General features: G+C 46.9%; 1 protein-coding gene across 4 annotated transcripts in view; it reads left to right on the forward strand.

The window, feature by feature from the left end:
* Nucleotides 1–196: 196 nt before the first annotated feature.
* Fkbp9 (FKBP prolyl isomerase 9) overlaps nucleotides 197–23,652 on the forward strand; it is a 34,205-nt gene continuing 10,749 nt past the window's right edge. Inside the window, exons 1-6 of one of the 4 annotated variants that reach the window (XM_063233869.1) lie at nucleotides 197–495; nucleotides 12,081–12,226; nucleotides 12,577–12,766; nucleotides 13,747–13,892; nucleotides 16,740–16,929; nucleotides 19,985–20,130. In XM_063233869.1, the coding sequence (XP_063089939.1) occupies nucleotides 269–495; nucleotides 12,081–12,226; nucleotides 12,577–12,766; nucleotides 13,747–13,892; nucleotides 16,740–16,929; nucleotides 19,985–20,130 (1,045 nt within the window). In that variant the 5' untranslated portion in view covers nucleotides 197–268. Of the gene's footprint in view, nucleotides 496–10,397; nucleotides 10,665–12,080; nucleotides 12,227–12,576; nucleotides 12,767–13,746; nucleotides 13,893–15,902; nucleotides 15,977–16,739; nucleotides 16,930–19,984; nucleotides 20,131–23,652 lie in introns of those variants that run through there. The other 3 variants (XM_063233867.1, XM_063233868.1, XM_063233870.1) reach the window with 3 other exon arrangements.

A 23,652-nucleotide genomic window follows, 5' to 3' on the forward strand; every position in this document is an offset into this window, starting at 1 on the left:
CGCAGGCTTCTCGCGCGGTCCCAATCCCAAAGTTACTGGGGTGACCCGCTGCGGGGCGGGACGCGGCCGACGCCTAGAGGCTCCACCCTCTCCGTGCCCCCTCCTCCCTGCCCTGGCCCCGCCCACCCCTTCCCTTCCCTTCCCTCCCCTCTCTTCCCCTCCCTTCCCTTCCTTTCCCTCCCCTCCCCCCTCGCCGCCCCGCCTTCCTCTCCTCCCAGCCGGGCGCGCGGCGTCCACGTCCCCACAGCCGTCCCCGCGCCCCACGACGATGGCGCCTCCGACCCTGCGCTTTCCGCCGCCGCCCCTGGTCCTGCTGCTGCTCTGGGTGACAGGGCAGGCGGCGCCCGTGGCTGGGCTGGTCCTGGACCCCGAGTCCGAGCTGCAGATCGAGCGGCGCTCCGTGCCTCCCGAGTGCCCGCGCGCCGTGCGCCCCGGCGACTTCGTGCGCTACCACTACGTGGGCACCCTGCGCGACGGCCGCCGCTTCGACGCCAGGTACGAGGGCGCCCCGCGTCCTCCTGCACCCGCCCCTTGCTCCCCGTGCACCTCGGGCAGGACCTCCCCCTCGGGCCCGCGTCTGTCTGCTGAGATCTGGCGACCTCGTGTGCGGGGCGGGGCCGGGCGGATTTCCTACCCGTGCCCCCCCCCAGCGTACATGCGACTCGGGTTTACACCCCGATAAATGGCCAAGCCGGAGGCCCGAGACGGTGCCAGCTGGTCCCCGTGTGCTTCCTACGCCGCAGACACTGGCCCAGCGGAGGACTGAGCGCTGTGTTCCTAGATGATAGTCTCCCTTACTGCTCCCTGCGGTCCAGTGGGGTCTCAGAGTCTTCCCTGGCCCCCGAAATCACAGCGCGCTCTCGCGCTCCCCAGGCTATGCACTTCTGGCTTCTGCCTTGCTCACTGGGCGCATGCAAGCAATACCGGGCCGTGTCTTCCCGCAAATTCCAGATGGCCAGTGCATAAACAAAAGCCAGTGTAGCACGCAGCACGCTGTGCACTCAGCGACGTGAACACTTGGAAACGGTCACTCTTACTAAGTTATTGGGCGGGGAGCTGGGGATGGATGGAGCCCAGTGCCTTGGACACGTGAGGTAGGTGCACTGAGCTGCACCCACACTATTACTCTTGCTTCTTTGCACCTTTTAAAAACACAGCTTTGAGGTGTAATTCCTATATAGTTTACCCATGTAGAGTGTGAAATTCAGTGGTTTTTATATAGTCACACAAACATCATCATTAACTCCATAACATTTGGATCCACGAAGAAAGGAGAGGCTGCATCCACAGCAGGCCCTTTCCAGCTCCATCCACCTCCCCTCTTGCCTTTGGGAACCACTAATCTCTGTGCCTCCCAAACTTGCCGTTCTGCACATTTTATATGCATTGAATCATGCAATTTGTGGTGCTTTGTGTCTGGCTGCTTTTCACAGCGTGATGTTTGCAGACTTTGTCGGTGAGTCGTGTGTGTCAGTACTTCTCATTTCATGGATGTGTACATAACACTGGATTGTATGGATTTATGGATGTACCAGGTTTCCTCACCCTTTCTGTTCACCCACCATTTAGCTCGTTGACACTTTTTGGCCACTGAAGAATGATGCTGTGAATGCTCATTACAGGAGTTTGTGGGCACGTTTCTTTTTTCTTTTCTTTTCTTTTCTTTTTTTTTTTTTTTTTGACTTTTTGAGAGTGTCTTGCTGTGCAGTTCAACTGGCTTTGAGCTCACTTTGTAGCCCAGGCTGGTCTCGAACTCCCGATGATCCTTCTGCCTCAGCCCCCTGAGTGCTGGGACTACAGGTGTGTGCCACCACGCCCGGCTATATGTTCTCTTGAATAGATACCTAGGAGTGGAGTTGAAAGTTCATACCATATCTGTGTTTAGGTTTTCGAGGAACTGCCAAATTGTTTTCTTTCCACCATGGTCACACTTTTTCAGTTCCTCAAGAAGTGTTATCTTTTCTCCATGTTCTTGCAGACTGTAGATATTGTGCTTTTGATTGTGGCCATCCTGGAGGTGCTGTCTCACTTTTTTTGTTTTTTGTCTTTTTGAGACAAGGTCTTGCTATGCAGTTCAGGTTGACCTTATGCTCACTTTGTAGCCCAGGCTGCTCTCCTGCCTCTGCTTCCCAACACACGGTGGTTTTTTTTTTTTTTTTTTTTGCTTTTTCGTTTTTATTGGTACCACGGATTGAACTCACGACTGCCTGCTTGCAAGGCAGGTGCTTATGCCGCTGAGCTAAATCCCCAGCCCCCACACTGTGGTTTTGATACTACTTTCCTAATGGTGATTTGTATCCATTACTTTTCCCTAGTCTTTAGCTACTTTCATTTGTTCCTTTTGCTAGAATACAAAGAGAAATTTTTTCTTTTCTTTCTTCTTCCTCTCTTTCCTTCCTTCCTTCTCCTTGAGGTAGGAGTCCTATTATGTTGCCCAGGCTGACTGCCAGCTCAGCATCCTCCTGCCTCAGCCCTCTGGAGTAGCTGGGTGGGAAGAATTTATAGTTGATAGTAATGAGTAGATCCCACTGGACTATGTTACTTCGCTCCTTGGGAGGTGCTGTAAGACAGTAGAAAGGCCCAGTGGTCCTGCAGGGTGTCCCCGCCCTGGCCCACCATGGCTAGCCTGGGGGATACAGCTTGGTGTGATGGGGACAATAAGAGTCGCACATGCAGACTCTGCGGGATTTCTATACAGTTTTCCAGGTGCCTTTGCCTGTGTTCATTCATTTCAAAAGGATTTACTGAATTCTCACAGGACAGCGAGGAAGGTGTCTTGTTACAGATAAAAAAAAGTGAGGCTTACCAGCCTCAAATGACTTGCCCAGAACTCCTGACTGCAGGATGATCAAGTGGAAATTTTATCCCTAACAGGTTATGGCTTTCACCTGCAGTCTGTAGTTTACTGGTAAATATGGTAGAAGAAAAGCACGAGCCCCTGAGAACACCCCAAGTCTTGACTGTGTTGTGTGTGGAGCAGGGCGGGATGATTGGAGGAGTCCTGGGATAAGGGCTAAGATCTAAGGACAAGTCCCAGTTTCCTAGCGAGGAGAGGCTGTGGGGAGTGGGGCAGGCTGGGAAACTGAGCTGGTCAGTGTGTGCTGAGCTTGGAGGAGACACATGGGGTCAGGGATGAAGGCACAGGTAGGAGGAAGCCAGAGAGGACGGGTGAGCTAGTCATCTTTTTTTTTTTGGTCTTTTTTCATTTTTATCGGTACCAGGGATTGAATTCATGACTGCCTGCTTGCAAGGCAGGCGCTTATGCCGCTGAGCTAAATCCCCAGCCCCGAGCTAGTCATCTTTTAATGATTTCATTGGTGAGTATTTATTTATTTATTTATTTATTTTTCTTCTTCTTTTTTTTTTTTTTTTTTTTTTTTTTTTTTGGTGTGTACTGGGGATCGAACTCATGACTGCATGCTTGCAAGGCAGGTATTTATGCTACTGAGCTAAATCCCCAGCCCCCCCTTTTTTTCTACTTCTTGAGACAAGGTCTCACTATGCAGTTCAGGCTGGCCTTGCGCTCACTTTGTAGCCCAGACTGGTCTCAAACTCACACCAATCCTCCTGCTTCAGCCTCCTGAGTGCTGGGATTATAGGCATGTGCAACCACACCTGGTTTCATCTATAAGGTTTTTTTTTTTTTTTTTTTGTCTTTTTCCTTTTTATGGGTACTGGGGATCAAACTCACGACTGCCTGCTTGCAAGGCAGGCGCTTGTGCCGCTGAGCTAAATCCCCAGCCCCTCATCTATAAGTTTTAATAAACAAAAAAGAACTGTGTGTACCTATGGGCACAGTGTGATTGTGATGGGCCAGCTTTGGAGACATTGTGCTTATGTAGCAGTGGACTTGGTCTAAGGGTCAGTGGAGAGCCAGCAAAGACTCTGAATCTTAGGACAGAGAGACTGTGTGGTTCAAAGGCCCACGTGGCTGCAGGGTAGGGTGCAGCTGAGACTGCTAGGTACACAAAGACCTCACTCTCAGGCCTCTTTTCCTTTGGGAATTTGTGCCATGAAAGGGCTTAGCTTTGAATGCCTAAGCAGTGTGCCAGGAAGGAGGAATGGAGGGGATCGAGCTTTGGTTGGTACCTGGAGGCTTGGCCCAGAAGAACACAGACTCTGGGGAAGCCCCCACAATGGGCCAAAAAAGGTCCTTTTTCCTGGGAGCTTTTTCCCCCCTGAAGCCCTGCCTGCTCTCTGGACGATTCACCACTGCCACTCACAAACCTTGGCCCTCCGCTGGCGCTGACCAGGCATCGTTTGGTTTTGGTCTTCGTGTGCCTATTAAGGGTCGTCAGGGCTACTGTGCTGCAGAGCTGGTGGCAGCTGCAGTCATCTTGTCCTCCTGGCCCTGCTGTCTTAGGGATCAGCGGTGTTCCTAGCATTCAGGGTGAGGAGAGATTACTGCCTTCTGGGGATGAAGTGTTCCTGTTCTGCTGTTTCTCTGCAGGTGGAGTCTGCGTCCTGCTGAGCTCAGGGTTAGGAGGTTAGTGTCCTGTGCGATTCAGGATTCAGGCATCTGGGAGTAGGGTGCCTCCCCCATGCCTCTGCCTTGAGGGTGTATGGAGTTGAGGACGCCCTGGCTGTTGTGTTCATCTTGCCCAAGTCAGAGCCACTGCAGTGCTTTGCACACACAGCTTTTGATTCAGCAGCTCTGAGTGAAACCTAAGAACTCGCATTCAGGAAGCGTTCCCAGTTGGTGCTGCTGATCTCAGGACGATCCCTTGAGAGGCCTGGCTCTCAAAGAATCGGGTGTAGGGGTACATCTGTGTAATCCCAGCTACTCAGGAGTGCATGTTTGAGGCCACCCTGGGCAGTCAGGAAGACCCTGTCTCAAAAAAAAAACCAAAATAACAGTGGCTGGGGATTTAGCCCAGCGGCATAAGTGCCTTCCTTGCAAGTGTGTGGTCATGAGTTTGATCCCTGGTACTAATAAAAACGAAAAAGACAAAAAAAAAAAAAAAAAATCAGACTCATTAGCAAACACCAACTTCATTTTATTTTTCATTCATTTGTTCAACAAATACACAGTGTGTGGTTCTTCTTCCTGGTGCTGGAGCTGGAGCAGTGAGAACCCCTGCCATGTGGGAGCTTGCATTCTTGCCACAGGTGATGGGAAGTGGGCTGTTGTGGTCAGGGGTTGTACACAGAGAGCAGTTAGAATCAGGACATGGAGTTTATAATATTTTTATAATGTCCACTGGGAGTTAACACAAGAAAATGCAGGAAATCTATTCATAACACCAAAGACATAGAATATTTAGTCAAGGGCCTAAATCCCACAGCAATGTCCCACATAAGTCCAGATGAAGACCCAGAGCTCATGACAATGCCTCCCACAAGTCCAACTGGAGGTCCAGAGCCCACAAGAAGGACTCACGCTGGTCTCTTTTATGGATCCGTGCCAGAAAGCCCAAAGGTCAGCAGTGGAAGCCAGAAAGTCCGTGCCAGCGGGATGAAGGAACTGTGCTGGTGGGATGAGGGTTCTACGCTGTGGCTGGAAAGTCACAGTCACAACAAAGCACCACAGCTATCCTCAGCGACATGGAGGTCCCAAGCTCCTCCTCCGACAAGCAGTCGGGTACATGCCAGGAAGTCAGTGTGACGAGTTCATCCTGGAGACCAAGCAGCACACATCTTCCCCTCTGGAGCCAGGAAGCAATGTGAGGACCAAAGCTTCTCCAGGAATACCAACGGCTCAAACAGCAGCTTGTAGGAGAACCCACAATGCCTCAACGCGACAATGCAACAACACTTTCTTTCTCCTTCTCCACCTCTCTATTTATGCTGGCAACTTTCCTCAGGTGGAGCATCTTCACTCAGTGCCATACTGATGTAATTCAGCTGGCGTTAAGTTGACCACCAGTTCTTAATCCATAACATGGGCAGAGGTGCAGCGTGGGCCTGTAGGGAAGACACAGGTCCAAGTGTGGTTGGGGTTACAGAGTGGGCCCCCCAAGGTGAGTGTGGAGGAGGACTCCATCCAGCCTTGCCCCACAATCAGCAGCCAGGCAACTGCCATTTTAAGCTTTATGGAATTATCTAACCTTGGTTTAGTGGTGGTGATGGAGTTTTGTTTGTTTTGAGATGGGTTCTTGCTATGTAGTTCAGGCTGGCCTTAAACTCACTGTGATCCTCCTGTCTCAGCTCCCTGAGTGCTGCGGTCACAGGCTGTGTCTTTGAAGCAAGGTAACAGGTCAGTGTTTCCCTATTCCCCGTAGTTCTCAAAGAGGTGCGGTAGGAAGCAGTGGGGGGAGCCATGCTCCACAATGTCAGCCGGGATGACCCTCGAGATAAGAGGCTATGACTTCCCAGGGCATGAAAAATTACAGAGCTGAAAATCAGAGCTAAAGCATTGACCCCCCAAACATGCGTTACTATCTCGAATTGTGTGATGTAGTTGATTCAATTGGTGGGTATTTGGGTTATAAATTGTGCTGCTATAAACATGGGTGCACATAATTGCTGGGGTATAATGTTTTTCATTCTGGGAAGATACTCAGAAGGAGAATATCTGGGTCAAATGGAACCTCTAGTCTTAGGTTTTTGAGGAATCTCCACACTGATTTCCACAGTGGTTGCACCAGTCTATACTCCCACCAACAATGGAGAAGGGTTTTTTTCCCTCCATGGCCCTTCCAATATTTGTTATTGCTTGATTTATTGATAGTAGCCATTTATGGGGGGTGAAGTGGAATCTCAGTGTTGCTTTAATTCACATCTCTTGACTGACCAGTGATGTTGAACATTTTTTCACACATCTCAGATGCCCATTTTTGGATTGGGTCTTTATATCTGGGAGGACTGATTTTTCTGAGTTCTCCATATGTTCTTTATAGTAATTCTTTGAGGAACAGCTGGCAAACATTTTCTCCCACATTGTGGATTGTCTCTTCACTCTGTGTTGGTTTCTCTTGCTGTGCAAAAGCTTTTCTTTCTTTTTTTTTGGTACTGGGGCTCGAACTCATGACCTCGCGCTTGCCAGGCAGGCACTTATGCCACTGAGCTAAATCCCCAGCCCCACAAAAGCTTTTCAGTAGGAGGAGATCCCAGTCGTTGATTCTTTGTGACAGTTCCTGTGCAATCTGGTTTTGTTCCTAAAGTCTTTTCTACATCAGTCTCCTTGAGAGTTTTACCTACTCTGTCTTCCAGCAGATTTAATGTTTCTGTTTTAATATTAAGATCTTTGATCCATTCTGAATTTAGCTTAGTACATTGTGAAAGATCTTCAGCATGTGTAGAGCCAGTTTTTCCAACACGATTTATTAAAGAGGCTATTTTTCTTCTAGTGAATGTGTTTGGCACCTTTGTCAAAGATGCCAGACACATCTGGCTTAGTGTATCTGGAGTTGTTTCTGCATTTTCTAATCTGTTGATCTTCAGGTCTAGTTTTTTTTTTTTTTTTTTTTTTTGGTTGTTTCCTCAGTACTACATTGTTTTTATCACAGTAGCTTTATAATACAATTTCTAGTCAGGGATTGTAATACGCCCGTCTTGTCCTTGTCCAGGATTGCCTTTGCTGTTATAGATCTCTTCTGGTTTCAGATGACTTTTAGGATTGTTTTCTCTCATTCTGTGAGGTATGATATTGGGATTTTGATTGGGATTGCATGGAATCTGTATAACAGCTTTGGAAGTATGTACCACTATTCCTGACTCATGCCATTTGATCCTCTAAAAGTTCTTTCTTGCTGCAGAGGCAGTGTACTTTGAGAAGTAGAGCCTCATAGTTTATGCTTTGGAAAGAGCCACTTGGCTGTTTATCGTCTGTAACATGTGGCATGATGCATGCTTCTCTGGAGGAAGCTGACAGCTTAATGAATTGGATATGGAAAGTTTTATGCAGTGTCTCCTGTCTTTGTTCTTCACTGGATATTTGGGGCGTGTGTGTGTGTGTGTGTGTGTGTGTGTGTGTGTGGTGTTGGGGGAGGGTCCTAGGACCTTTGCACTGACCCATACACAACTTGTTTTTTTATTTTTTATTTTGAGATGGAATCTCACTAAGTTGCCTAGTCTGGGTTAAAAGTTATGGTCCTCCTTTCTCAGCCTCCCAAAGTGCCAAGATTACAGGTGTGCGCCACTATGGCTCTCAGGTGGCCCGTTTTGTAGAGCATCAATGGAGAATGCTCTGGACACCTCCCCACCCTGCCCCCGACTGTGTGAGAAGGGTCTGTAGCATTGAGTGAGCTGGTACACAGGAAGCGATGCAGAAAGTACTGGATAGTACTGGTCATTCTGTTCCCCCTTCTTGCCTGCTGTGCAGGACCTACCAGTGAGGACCACACTCTGGGTTACATCAAGGGCCCCTTGTTGCTGATGTGGTGGGGTGAAGCCACGGGTGTCACCAGATGGGAGGGGCAGGGTGAGGTCGAGGTATTTGGTCTCCTTGCTCCCTGCCTGCAGGTCACTACAGCTGATATCCTATCTCAAAACCAAAGCCCCAGCTCCTGCAGGTAGGCCCAGTCCTCCACTGTCCCTGGGTTCCTGTCCCGAGTGGGTAACAGCGCCCCCTGCCCAGCCCTAGCGGCACTGCACTGTGCCCTTCGCACATCTCGCCACACCTCATTGCCTTTCAGCAATCTTCCTTTAGGGCGTAAGTCTTTTGGCTACTTGTGTAAGCTTATTCTTGAGTCAACCGATTGATGTTAAATAGGATTGTTTTTTCAGTTTCCTTTTCAAATTATTCAGTGTTGGCACAGAAATGCAACTCATCTGTGTGTTGGTTTTGTGTCCTGCAACTTTGCCAAATTCATTCATGAATTCTCACAGCTTTTTAAAGGATGCATTGGGATTTTGTACATCTGATTTCATCTGTGAACAGAGGTGCTTATCTTTCCTATGGAGATTCCTTGAATTTCATTTTCTTGCCTAATTTCCCTGGCTAGGAGTTCTAGGGCTGCCCTGAACAGAGGTGGCAAAGGTGGCGTCAGTGTCCTATTGCCGAACACAGGAGGAAGTCCCCTGGGTTTCATGACTAACTGTGAGGGGCTGCGAGCGGCCCCTTTATTAATTTTCCTGGAACTGTTGAGGTTGGCTTTGTCCTTTGTTTTGCCTAGGACCTGGGCTGGATGGCTGTAGATGATGTGGGGACAGGCTGTGTAAGTGCTTATCCAGGCTTTGCAGATAGAGTTTTCATAACCAACTCTGGGCTTGATGCCGCCTGGGAATCAGTGCCAGTTGCCCTGATCAGGATAAATTTCCTATGAACAACTTTATTTTTCCACATGGTAGGGATCCTAAGCGATAGATAGGGCTAGATACTTGAGTATATAGATGCATGCATTTTCTTACAGAAAGAAGTTGTTCTTACACTGCTCTGCTGTACTGTTCAAATACTTAGGTAATCATCAAATGAGAAATTGATGCTATGAGACAGCAATGATTTTTACACATCATTTGGGAGACGTTGCGCCAGGAGCCTAAGCGTTTGACAATCTTTGGTTTAGTTTTTCCCACTTGGCTGTGAGCTTGGGGAAAATTTTAACCCTCATCCACCTTGCAGCGTTGTTTGAAGATTAAGCAAGATGGTGTATGTGAAGAGCTTACCTTGCTGCCAGACATCACACCTAATAAACATTCTGTAAATGGTAGTTACCAATAAAAACTTGTATTAAATTTGAGAACTGTCATCAGATTCTGATCAGTAATTGGTCATTGACCCCACCTTTGCCACGTCTATTCAGGGCAGCCCTGAAACTCCTAGCCAGAGAAATTAGGCAAGGAAATGAAATTCAGGAATCTGGATAAGAGTGAAATAATTATTTCAGTTTACAAATGAAACTATATATATAAAATCCTATGCATCCTTAAGAGTGTATGTGTATATATATGTATATATATTGAAATATATATATATATGTATGTATATTTGAAATATATATATTGAAATATATATATATGTATGTATGTATGTATATATATAGTCTCGGTACACCAGAAGCTCTGAAGAGTATATATATATATTTTTTTTGGTCTTTTTCGTTTTTATTGGTACCAGGGATCGAACTCATGACTGCCTGCTTGCAAGGCAGGCACTTATGCCGCTGAGCTAAATCCCCAGCCCCGAAGAGTATATTTTTAAAATAACTTTCTAGCTGGGCCTGGCAGTAGGCTCAGCTCTTTGGGAGGCTGAGGCAGGAGGACCAAAAGTTGAAGCCCAGCCTGGGCAACTTAGTGACTTAGCAGAACCTTGTCTCAAAACAAAAATAAAAAAAAAAAAAAATGACCTAGGCCTGTAGCTCAATGATAAGCCCCTGAGTTAGTCCCCAGGATGATGATGATGATGATGATGCAGCTTCCTGTACAGGCACAGTTGCTGTCTGCGTGTGTCCTGCACTCACAAGCCTTTGCAGCCCAGCTTTCTGCCCCTCATTTTAACTCCAGGGGACTGATGGAGGCTATGTGGTGCCGTGTGGTCAAGCCGCATGTAGTTGTGAGCTGTTGTCCAGGGAGGGGCCTCTCTAGAGGTGAAAGCTGATTGGGGCCTAGAGCTAACTGTGTGCTCTTGTCTGCTGGCTTGGCTTGGACTTGGCATCCTGCTTTCTGCATGGCCTTGTGGGAAGAAAGGCAGTTAAAATGGGAAGGAAAACCAGAAATGGTGCCAGAGGGCTGGATCCAAGGACCTCAGGGGGCCAGAGAGGACTGCGCTGCTCACTCAAGAAAAGGTGCAGGAAATTTAGAGCATGAGGGTGACTTGTCCTAAAGGAGGGAGTCCCAGCAGCACCTTTGTTTTAGTACCCGAGTAATTACAGGATCACTCTCAAGAGTGAGAGAGAATTTAAAAGAAACAAATCCAGTTACCTGAGCTCTACCCACAGATTGTACTGATGATGTGTTCACAACTACCTTGTAGAGCTTTGCACATGTCTGTATATAGAAATTGAAAATGAGATTTTATCTGTGGCTCATAACCTACACTTACCCCTACTGTGTGCGTGTCCTTCTGGATCAGCAAGGGGAAATCTGTTATGAAGTGACATAGAGTATTTCTATGTCTTTGTCTTTGTGCAGTCAGAGTGATACCCTTGGACTTTTTGTTTGTTTGTTTGTTTTTTGTAAGCACTGAGATTGAAGCCAGGGAGTACTAACCTGCATCCCCAGCCTATTTTTATTTATTTATTTAATGTATTTATTTTTGGTTACAGGGTCTTACTATATAGTTCAGTGCCACAGTCTCCTAACAGGCAAAACTTGGTTGATTCCTAAATTTCTGTTCAGGTGTCTGTTTGTTTTTGTTTTGAGACAGCGTCTCCCTGCATTGTATAGGCTGGCCTTCAATTTGGAATGCACATGCCTCAGCCTCCTGAGTGCTGGGATTGTAGATGTTCTACCAGGCCTGGCTACTTGCTGAGTTTGACACTGAACAAGATGAGGGCATAAGGCACAGCCTGACATTATTTTCTGGTTAAGGGATCAGCTGTCAGCCTTCAAAGTATATATGAATGATAGCAAGTTTTTTCTCAGGCTATTATTTATGATCAATATAAAAATATTGGCATAAGCCTAAGGTTTCCAGAGTACTCTTCACCTTGTATAGAACCTGAAATGCTGGAGATAGCTGTTAATCTGGCTTTTCAGTGGAGGAAGCTGAGGTTAAGAGAATTTCAGTGTGCTTTCTGTTTATTTTTATTTTTTATTTGTTTGTTTTTGTGTGTGTGAGTGCTTTCTGTTTTACCATACTGCCTGGAGGATATCTCTCTCTCTCTCTCTCTCTCTCTCTCTTTCTCTCTCTCTCTCTGTTTTGAATTTAGGCCATTTATATCTCTGATGTTGCTTTTAGGTACCAATCACATAGAAAATAGAAGAATCCATGGCTGTTTTACAAAAACAAACTTTACATCATTTTACTTTTTTTATTTTTGTAGAGAGAGCAGAGCCAGTGCTTGTGGAACTGGATTTGCTAGCAGTGTTCAAGGTTATCTGAAAATCTCATCTGCTGTTACCGTCCAGGCGAGAGCTGAGCTGTACTGGGCGTTCCTTGGCGACGACCAGCTCTGCTGTGCCCCGCATGAGTGTATTTTCACAACTTGCTTTCAACGAGGGCAGGACTATTTACTTCTCTTTCTCTCCTACATCTTCAGCTATGACAGAGACTCCACGTTCAATGTGTTTGTGGGAAAAGGACAGCTGATTGCCGGGATGGACCAGGCCTTGGTCGGGATGTGCGTCAATGAGAGACGCTTCGTGACGATCCCCCCAAAACTTGCCTACGGAAGTGAAGGAGTTGGTGAGTTTCCATTGTGAATAGGCGGGCACATCTGCAGAGAAGCAGACTGCACCACCAAAGCTTTCAATTGGGAGAAACAAAGCAGTGAGCACAGTCAAGATCGCTACTTTCAGGTTCTTTTTCTAGACGTGAGAAGGCATCATTAACACACGTGGTCAATGAGAGCCTTAAGGAAAGAAGAGTCTTGTTCTTTTCTTTTATTGTCACTAAAGACAGGAGGGATGGGTCATTTTAGAGTTGCATGTCCACTGAAACTCTTGGCTTCCATTTGCATTGACAGTATCTTGGGTATTTAATTATCTGGCCCGAAAGGCAGCAGTTTCTCAGTGTGAGTTGTTTTTAATTTCTAGCTGGCGTGATCCCCCCGAACTCTGTGCTCCATTTCGATGTGCTTCTCGTGGATATTTGGAACCCTGAGGACCAGGTGCAGATTCATACTTATTTTAAGCCCCCCAGTTGCCCTCGGACCATCCAGGTGTCCGACTTCGTGAGGTACCACTACAACGGCACCTTCCTGGATGGCACACTCTTCGATTCCAGGTGGGTCCTGCTGGTGGCTGTGTCCACAGAGGCACCTTTTGTCATGCCTGCTTTTTTTCCTGTAAAAACCAGAAAAGGATGCTTCCCACCTTCCACCAGTATCAAATGCTGCAGAAAACTGTGGTGTCCTTGAGAGCTCTCTTGATTTCCCAGAGGGAAGAATGACTAGAGAATGAAAAAATAGATAGAGACAACGGCTGAGGATAGAGCTCAGTGGCACAGCACCTCCCTGGCAAGTCTGAGGTCCTGAGTTAGATCCCAGGTACAAAAAAAATAGAGACAGAAAGCTGGGGTCAGGTGGAGCCCTTCCTCCAGATGGAAGGAAAAGACTGCTCAATCACCACAATGCATTTATTTATACACACAGCCCTTTGCTTAACCAGCTAGCCTCTCACCCTGGGATGGAATACCTGGTCCCCTCTAGCACTCTATGCCCTCAGGGTGTTTCTCAGGTGCTCTAGGTCCTTGGGGCACTCCCGTAGGGCTCCACACATGTGAATGGTCAATAGCTCAGTGGCTCCCAATGGAAGACTTTGGGGTTACTGTCCCAGAGTTGACATTTAATGCACTTTGGAAGTCTGAAAGCAGTGCTTGTCTTATTTAACAGTAGTTTGAGACCTCATCATTATGTGAAGGCACCAGTATGTGTTGCTTCATTTACAGTTTTCCCTTGGAGGGAGAAGGGGAGAATGAAGCTGTGGGGAGGCTTGGGATACACTGGAGGATTCCTGGCAGTGCTGCCTGTGTGGTTAGTGGAATAGCTGGCCCTTTAACATCAGTCTCTGTGGTATGAATAGGAGCCTTTTGTTTCTTCTTAGCCTTGAGGAATTCTCTGTGTGGGGAGCACAGATCCAGACCTGCCTGTCAGTAGGGCTGGGTGTGGACTCGGTGTTTAGCAAAGACTTGGGTGACAAAGTCCTTCCTGAGGGATGGGTGGCAAACACATGGTGTCAGCTTCTTCCTTTATCATTGGTTCTCAGTCACAATCGCATGAAAACCTATGACACGTACGTGGGAATCGGCTGGCTGATCCCTGGCATGGATAATGGGCTGCTGGGGATGTGTGTGGGAGAGAAGCGCATCATCACCATACCGCCTTTCCTGGCCTATGGCGAGGCTGGCGACGGTAAGTCCTGCCCCTTCTGGGAGCCTCTCTCATCCCCCCACCCGCCGTGTGTGTGTTTGCGGTGATTAACTCAGTTGTGACCATGTGAAAGCCACCAGGCAGCCCAACATGGTGGTGCACATCTGTTATCCCAGCCCTCTGGGAGGCGGAGGCAGGAGTTCACAAGTTTGAGCCCAGCCTGAGCAACTTAGTGAGACCCTGTCTCAAAAATGAAAAAGCGCTTGGAGTGGAGTGTAGCTCAGTGTGAAGGTCCTGGGTTCAATCACCTGTACTAAGGGGAAAAGAAAGAAAGAGGAGGAAGGGAATGGGTAAGGGGAGGGCAGGGGGAGAGGAAGGAGGAGAGTAAGACAAACTGAGTGTTTTATAAGCTGTCTCCTGCTCCTCAAGTCCACAGAGCAGGAGAGAAGGATTAGATGGATTAGATGGGTCAGTGTCTCCCGGTTCACCTCCACTTTTTCATGTCTTACACGCTCAAGGTCCACACACAGTTCCTTAAAGGAAGGTGGGTGGGTAGAGCAAATGAAGTTCAAAAACTACCAACATAAGTGTCTCACTTTCTTTCTCCCTGAGAAAGAATTTAGTATTGCTTTGTGTGTGTGTGGTGCTGGGTTTGAACCCAGGCCAGGTGCGCGCTAAGCAAGTGCTTCACCAATGAGCCACACTGCCAGCCCCACAGCAGGTGAGTTGTGTGCAGTATCTCAGTAAAGCTGAGTATTGTGCAGTTACTTACACGTTAATGCCAGAAAATTTCCAAGCTGGGGTTACTTTGAAGACTTTCTTTAGGCTGGGGAGGACTTTCTTTTCAATGGTGGCTCACTTGCCTCCAAATACTCAGGTTTCAGGATCACTCACAAAAGTGGGGAAAATGACTTTTTCCTTGTCTGTAGTTAAAATATAAAATACAGGACTTACCCCGTGTGTGTCGCACGTGCCTCAGGGCTGGATGCATTTTGAGGCTGACGTGACTGCCTGCTTGAGTAGATTCCGCACCTTGGGAGGGGAAGAGGTACAGGCGGGGCCCTACCCAGCTGGGGAGCACCAAGGTGCTGTGGCTACCAGGTCACTTGCCCAGTGATTCCTTTGCACAAAATGACAAACTGCAAGGAGCACACTGAGGAGTCTGCTTATCGCTCAGCTCCCTGTTAGGCCGCGTTACCAATGCAGTTATTTCTTGGTGGACACTGGTCCTTCGGGAGGAGCTAGTTCCTGGGTGTTAGGGGGATTAATCCCTTTGCAGGAAGGTCCTGGCGCTTGGGAGGAAGTGTCTGCCCCTGCCTTGCACTGTGTCTTTGGGTTCCAGCCTTTCTCTCCATCCCTGTGAACTTTGGACAGTCTAAGGCCGAAGAGGCGAATCTAAGGCACCTGTGCCACAGCCGGCTGTTTGTTATCACTGAAAGCTCTAAACTTTTGCCATCATTGGGCAGTTCAGATGCCGAGAGAAAAATACAGATGTGAGATGCCAGGATTGCCAGATTTCACCTCTGATGTATTTTACTTTCGACATTAGCCTCTGACGGTCTAACGTTATAAATGTATTCCTTAGGGTTAATGCAGGTCCAGCTATGTCCTACTGCTTTGGAGGGATTGGTTCTGTGGGTACCAGAATCCTTGGCTGCTCAGGCCCCTTATATGAACCGGGAATGGTGCTTGAGTACAACTGTACACCTCCTCTGTGGATGTGATATGGCTTAGAGAACCCTGTAAAATGTACATGCTATATAAATGGTTCCTGTACTGTACTGTTTTAGGGAATAATAGCAGGAGAAAAAGTCTATATATGTTTACTGTCCCGGGAATCAAAGCCAAGAGTGCTCTAACACTGACCTACATCAACCCTCCCCCCACCCCCCACTTTATTTTTTGAGACAGGATCTTCCTAAATTGCCCAGGTGGGACTTGAACTTGTAATTCTTATGCCTCAGCCTCCCTCAGTGCTGGGATTTTAAGCATGTACCACCGTGCCCAGCTCAGACATAATTTTTTTTTTTTGGCTATTTTCTGTCAGCAGTTGGTTGACTCCATGGATGCGGAACTGTTGATATGGAAGGCGGATTGTGCTCAATACGTCCTCACCCTAGGCACACGTAAGAGAAGCAGTAGATGCAGAAGAGGGAAAGAAGTGGTTTGAACATGGTTCATATTTTGGACTGTGGCTGCCATTTTTCCTTTTGTCTTAGTTAATTTTCATTTTATTTCTGTCCTATTGTGGCTACACTTACAGGATTGAATTCAATTTTGTATTTTTGCTCTTTAGGAATTTGATGGTAGGTTTCTTAGTCTCTGTTTTTCTTTTTCCTTTTTTCGGGTATCCAGGATTGAAACTAGGGCCTTTATATTGAGCTACATCCTCAACCTTTTGAAAATATGTATGTATTTTTGAGGCAGGGTCTCACTAAGTTGCTAAGTTCCCCATGATAAGCTGAAACTTGTGGTTTTCCTGCCTCAGCCTTCCTCGTTACTGGGATCATAAAGTGTGCTCTGCCACACCTGCCTGCCAAATGTGTGCAGCGCAAGAGCAGAGCTTTGGAATTGGCGCCTTTAGATGTTTGCACAAACCAGTCCCCGGAGGAGTGTATTAGAGCTGCCTGTGGTTCTGATGCTGGAGCTGCCCTGATCACCCGGTAGCTGCTTTGCCTGTGTGTGTCAGGCTTCACTCAGTGCCCATGAACCCATGGGTGGAGACCATGGAGAGATGCCGTGGTTAAGATGGAGCTGCCCAAGAGCCTTTGGGTCCGTGGTCTGAGAACTGTGAGGGATGGGAATGGCCACACAGGGTGTAGTTGTGGGGGTTCAGCCCTTCCTCAGTCTTGTGTCCTGATGGAGACTGCTTCCTCCACCCCACCCCAGGGAAAGACATTCCTGGGCAGGCATCCCTGGTGTTCGATGTGGTGCTGCTGGACCTCCATAACCCCAAGGACAGCATTTCTATTGAGAACCAAGTGGTGCCGGAGAGTTGTGAGCGCAGGAGCCAGAGTGGGGACTTCCTCCGGTACCACTACAATGGCACATTGCTGGACGGCAGCCTCTTCGACTCCAGGTGAGTGGCCTCGCCTCCTGCAGCTCCGAGTCAGGTCTGCGCCAGTGAGCCGGGCAGGGTGTGCTGTGCACACCGGCCCAGCGCTCATCTCCGGGACCAGACCCTTCTGATTCTGAGGTCAGTTGGACAGTGTCCCCCGGCGGCTGGTGCAGAGGAGTCAGCGGTAAAGGGGGACACTCACCTCAGACTCCAGCACCCGCCATCCTCAGTCACTCTGACAGGAGTGGCCAGCAGGAAGGACCAGAGGCACGGCCTGCTGTCTGGGTGCACCAGCTGTGGCCAGCAGCAGGTGGCCCTGGCCTTTCTTGGCTCCCCACACTTGTGTCAGTTCCCTGCTGCAGGTGTGTCAGGGTGACTGTGGTAAGGAGACCAGTATGACCGGGCTGCAGAGCCTCCTCTCTGAGAGTATTGTTCCTCAGGCCTCTTGTTCGTACAGCTGGCCTAGGTGTTAGGCATGTGTGGCAGCTGTGGACTGTGTGTCTTGAAACCTCTCCTTTGGCTTCCTGTAAACAAGCACCTGCCTGTTTCTCTAGGCGTCAGACTTCTGATCGACTTAGTCATCCCAAAGCCTCATAGAATAAGTTTCTCTGTGGTATTACAGTGTTTTATTTCAGTAATCCATTATTCTTAGTCCCATGATCTTTTACATTTTTCATTTAATTTGTTGGGAAAATGGTCACATGGTTCAAAAGTCAAAACACAGTAAGGTACAACGCCATGTGCCCAGCTTTGTCCACTTCTGAACTTCCTACCCTGCTCCACTGAGTTAACCATTTTGTTAATTTCACTAGTTTCTTTTAGCCAGGCATGGTGGTGCATGCCTGTAATCAGTACCCAGGAGGCTGAGGCAGGTGGATCGTGAAAGTTCAAGGCCAGACTGGGTTATGAAGTGAGTTCAAGGCCAGCCTGAACTGCATAGGTGAAACCCTGTCTCAAAAAGACAAAAACAAAAAAATTCATTAATTTCTTTTCATTAGTGTATAGACTTTTTAAACACAAATTTATATTCTATGGCACATAAAATATATATTAAACATATTCTATAACGTATATATATATAATCATAGTACATATTATTTTGCTCCTAGATATTTTTTGCCTTGGAATTTTTCCATAATAACACATCATTTTTTATATCTGTGTAGTGTTCCACTGGATAATTTAATAAGTAGTTGAGTTGTTTTTATCGCTTGTTGTTACAAAAAAATCCTTCAATGTGTATATATGTTATTATTTACTATGTTTCAGCTTGTTTCAATCCTTATTTCTTGGATTTAAACTACATTCTTTTTTTTTTTTTTTTGGTGATAGAGATTGAACTCATGACCTTGTGCTTGTCAGGCGGGTGCTTATGCCACTGAGCTAAATCCCTGGCCTACAAACTATATTTCTAATTACCTCCCCCCCTTTTTTATCTGGTGGTACTGAGAATTAATCTAAGGCCTTTGGGCTGAGATATAGCTCCATTCCACTGCATATGTGTGTAAATATATATATAATATATATAATATATAATATATATATATATATATATATATATATATTTACTAAATCATTAAGTTTCCCAGACTGGGTTGGAATTTGTGATCCTCTTGTCTCAGCTTCCCAGAATGCTGGGATTACAGGTGTGTACCACCACACGCACTTAAAAGACTCTTTCTAAACTGGCTACGATTTTACATACCCATATTCCCAACTACTTATAATGGTGAGGCAGAAGGATTATTTAAGTTTAGTTTAACACAGTGAGACCCTAATTTCAAAAAAATAAAACAAAAGATAAATTTTCTGGGTGCTCCAGATTTCTGTCCACGTTATAGGACCACTGTTTTCTTACATGCCAAGTAGCCTTTGGTTTCAGTGCAGTGGATCTGGCCCATCTGAACAGTTGCGTACTGTTTGTTGCGCTGTGTAGATTTGCCTTAGCTTAGGCATGCCCTCTGCAGTTCATCATTTTTGATGTTTCCTATCTTCTGAAATTGGGTAGGGGTGTACTAATTATTTTTATAACTCAGTGTTAAAGTGCACAATTGTTTCCTTGGGATAAATTTCTAGAAGGATCTCTGGGTTAAAGGTTACATGTGTCTTTACAACTTTTGATAAATTGAGGTTATCAGTTTAAGTTATAACTTAAGGTTGTCCTCGGGAAGGTTTCACTACATCACAGTCTCATTGCCTCTAGGCTCAGTAACCCTGTTTGTCGTTTTCAAGAATCTTTGCTGATGTAGAGATTTGTTTTTAAATGATTGAGACTGAGACTCTTTCCAGTGTTTGAATATCTTCTTTTGTGTATTACTGATTTGTGACCTGTTCCCATTTAAAAATTTTTATTTTGTTATTTATCATACTAGTGCTTGAACGCAGGGCCTTGTGCATGCTAGGTAAGTGCTTTCGACCACCGAGTTATATCTCCAGGCTTTTTTGTTTTATTTTGAGATGAGGTCTCGTTGAATTCCCCAGGCTGACCTTGAACTTGTGGTCCTCCTGCCTCAGCCTTCCAGGTGCTGGGATTACAGATGTGCATCATCACACCTGCCAGTATATGAGGTTTTATTTTATAGGTAAGGGGAATGGATTTCCCCCTTTTACCAGACTTGTAGGAACCAGACTCAATCGGCAGCTGGCACAGAGCCAGTCTCTGTACTGAGTGGGGTGGTGAGGGGCTCCTGGGTTCTCACCACAGGAAGCCCAGTGACCAGATGCTACAGCAGAGACCCTAAGTCCCACTGGGCCAGGACTACAGGATCACATTGCATTTGCTACTTTTTCGGCAATCAGAACATTCAGCTCTAGAGCTGGAAGCTCTGTGCGATGGTAGAGCTTGTGCCTAGCATGCAGAGGCCCTGCGTTTAAGGCCCAGCGCTGCAATACTAAGAATCTTGATGTCTCCCCCACAGAGATTATCCCCTCAAGAAGCAGGAGGCTTAGGGCAGAGTGTGTCCTCAGAAGTGGTGGCTCCCATCCCGGGGGTTTGCGGTCCTTTGACATCATGGTTGCCACTGCTGTCCAGCTGCCGTGGTGCCCTCACAACCCCTTTCTTTACCTTCTGTCCTAGCTATTCTCGGAACCGCACCTTTGACACGTACATCGGGCAGGGCTACGTGATTCCCGGCATGGACGAGGGGCTGCTGGGTGTGTGCGTCGGAGAGAGGCGGAGGATTGTGGTGCCCCCACACCTGGGGTATGGAGAGGAAGGAAGAGGTGAGTAGCCCTGGGTCTCCACTAACAGCAGCTTCTAGAGAGACAGGAGAGTGATCACGGCTCAGTCTAAGGTGCGATTGCCTACGTGGGTTTAGTTTCTTGAGTTCTATTATTTTCTTAGCTCTCTTTGTTCCGCCTAACCATTTTCATTTTCATTTTAAAAGAAAAATTTTTTTCCCCTACTGGAGATTGAGCCCAGGACCTTGCACGTGCTAGGCAAGTGCTTGATCATTGAGCTAAAATCTCCTCCATTTTCTTTTTTTCTTTCTTCCTTCCTTTCTTCTTTTTTTTTTTTTTTTGGTACTGGGGATCAAACTCATGATCTTGTGCTCCCCATGCAGGTGCTTATACTATAGAGCTAAATCCCTGGCCCTCCATGCTTTTTCTTTAAATTTGAGACAGTCTTGTTAAGTTGCCCAGTTTGGATTCAAGCTTCTTATCCTCTTTTTATTTATTTATTTTTTATTTTATTATTATGTTTTTACTTGTTATTCTCTTGACTCAGCCTCCTAAGTAACTGGGATTATAGAGATGGCTATCACACCTGGCTCCTTTTGAAAAATTTAAACCTACTCAGACTCAAAAACTGTACAGTGAATTTCATTCCATCTCACCAATTTTTAGCATTTTGCTGTATTTCATCTCTGTTTATGTTTATTTACTCGTTTGACTGAACTATTTGAAACCATCTTTCTAGCTTTTGTTTTGAATACCATGAGCTTTAACCCTTTAAGTATATGATTCAGTGACTTCTAGTATATTAATTCACTGTAAGAGGAAACTTCCTTTGAAAAGTTATAGTATAAACAGCTGGGTGTCTTAGTTAATTTTCTCATTGTTGAGACAAAATGCTGGATGCCCAAAGTTAAAGGAGGAATGGTTTATTTAGCTCACAGTTTGTAGAAGTTTCAGTCTATAATCAACTGGCTCCAGGGCAGTGTGGCATCGAAGAGGAGAACAGTTCTTGGCTGGCAGAAAACAGTAAAATCGGCAACCATCCTGAACAGTGTCTTCCTGTTCCTTTTATATGCTGTGTAGGCTGCTGGGATTAGGGCAATGCCAAACCAATCAGTGAACTGATCACACGCCTTTAATCCCAGCATCACATGCTCTAGATCCGCCACCTCTGAAAAAGCTCTGTGACCGCCTGAGGCTTTGGGGGGATGTCTAGACACAAACCATAACACTGAGTATAGCGGTGCATACGTATAATCCCAACTACTCCAAGGACTAAGGAGAGTCACAAGTTCAAGGCAGCCTGGGAAATTTATTGAGACACTGTCAGAAAAGAGAAAAAAAGAAGGCTAGGGATATACTCAGGGGTGCCCATTACTGGGGAAAAAAAGGTGGGGCAAATAATACATTTTGGCTTTAGAAAAAGAAAATGCAAATAGAAATCTCCTGTAATCTCACCATTCAGAATAAGCATTGTGAATGTGACAGGCAGAAGACTGGCTTCCAAAGATGTTCATGGCTGAATCCCCAGAACTTGCTATCTTATTAAAGAGACTTTATAGTTGCCAGTAAGTTCTGGGTCTCGAAATAGGGATGATAATATCCTGGCCCATCCAGATGGCCTCCTTGTAAGAGGGAGGCAGGGGCAGGGCTGGGGAACAGAGGAGGCCACAGTCAGGGAAGGCAGGGGGTCCAGAGGCTGGAAAAGGCACGGAAAGGGGTCCTCTCCTAACCATCAAGGTGAGCACATTCCTGTGGAGATCTCCAGTGTACACCTCTGACTCTGGAGCCATGAGAATCGATTTGCATTGTTTTAATCTGTCACAGTTGAGGTAGCTTTTTATAGCAACAGAAAACTAATATAACCATGAAGTGAACATCCTTGTGGATCTTTGAGTGTATATAAGGGTTAAAAACGAAATACATGTTTACCTACACCAGCGAGTACCAGCAAGGCGGGATCATGTCACTTTGGGGTTGGCTTGGGACATACTGTCCACATAGCTTGATAATTTCTCTCCACCCAGCTTGTTGTGAAGGGCGGAGATGTTGTGAACAGCTTTCTGTGCCTACGAATGTTTACAGTGGCTGCCTAGGACTTCAGCTCTTTTCTTTCTTGTCACATTTTTGCTCTTTTAAAGACAGGGTTTTGCTCTGTAGTCGGGTTGGCCAGGAATTCACTCTTTAGGGAGAATTACATCCTAGCAGTTTTTTTTCTTGTTCACACTTGCTGCAGTTTGCAGTGGTCTTGGGAGTGGGTATGTGTACGTAATACAGCTCGTTGCCTTTTCTAACCCACTTCCGTCCTGTCTCCTTCCCTCTTCTAAATCCTCTTTCCCCACGTTCATCCGTATGGATATTATTAATCTTAGCTCATGTCTATGACGTACAGTGTTCATTCATTGAGGTGACTAGGTTCCTGTACCTGGCATATCTTTCTTCTACTTATTTCCCTTTCTCCTCTCTCTCCTGCACTCCTCCTGCCTCAGCCTCCTCAGTTCTGGAGCTACAAGGTTGTGCCACCACACCCAGCTTCATACACCATTATTGCTGAGTCGCTTAGGAATAGGTGATGTGGTATTTACTTTGCTTTTGTCTTCTTTTTCTGGTACATTCTTGCTGGCTGTATTCCATTTCTCATGTACTGTGCGGATCTTGGGAATGTTTTCTGTGGGACTCATCCTGGAGGAGCTAACAAATAACAAGTCAGTAGGCAGTGAGGGCATAGTGAGGAGAAACTTTTCTCAGTCCTGATTTAAATTTCTGGTTTAAGCAACAACGGATCAGTTTAAGTTGCACCCTGCTGGCCTAGTTTCTCTCCTGCCCTTCATTGTCTTGGTGCTAGGAAGCCGAGCAACAGCTTCCCACGTCTGCTTATTTCTGTATGACAGGAGCGCGGATGGATCCTTCCTTACTCTGGAAAGAATGCACAGATGAAACCATTTGCTGCAATGCTTTTCCTTTTGGCTTTCCATCAAGTATGAGACACTGGTCTGCCAAGCAAGCCACAGGCTCCTGAGCTCCCTGAGCACAGGATCCATGCTGGTGGGGCGGGTGCCAGGATGTTGAGGCCCGGGCGTCCGGGTGGGACTGGCTCCTGTCCTTCCCTGGGCAGCACCTGTGACCTCTGTGCAGGCTGTGCAGGACCCACACTCTCAGGCACCAGGACACAGATGTGTCTCACTGCAGCTTCCTGCCTGGGTGCAGAGGGCCAGAGACATGCAGGGCTCAGTACCTGCTCCGGGCAGGAACGACACTGGGCTCTGCACGGTGCTTAGCATGGTCCACACTTCTGTGTGTCATAGCTGGTTCCTTTGTGGGAGTGGGAAGCTGCCTCTTTCTGCCTCTGGAAGTTTCCAGATGCTTCTGTCATCTGTTGTGTTGCAGAAGGGCATCCTGAGGCGGGGTTGTCCTGCCTGCAGGTTGCACAAGCCTGGCCTGCCCAGGTTGCTGTTGCCTGGCTCCAGGCTCAGCTTTTGAAGACTGAAGAGAGGGGAATGAGGATGAGAGCTCCTGGGGATGCGCCCGGGCCTGTGCCTGCCCAAGGCTCCCACAGCAGCATCCCAT

This window comes from Cavia porcellus, unplaced genomic scaffold (assembly GCF_034190915.1).
Source record: "Cavia porcellus strain 051 isolate PalLab524CR breed Dunkin Hartley unplaced genomic scaffold, mCavPor4.1 scaffold_23, whole genome shotgun sequence".
In the NCBI taxonomy this organism is placed as follows: Eukaryota; Metazoa; Chordata; class Mammalia; order Rodentia; family Caviidae; genus Cavia; species Cavia porcellus.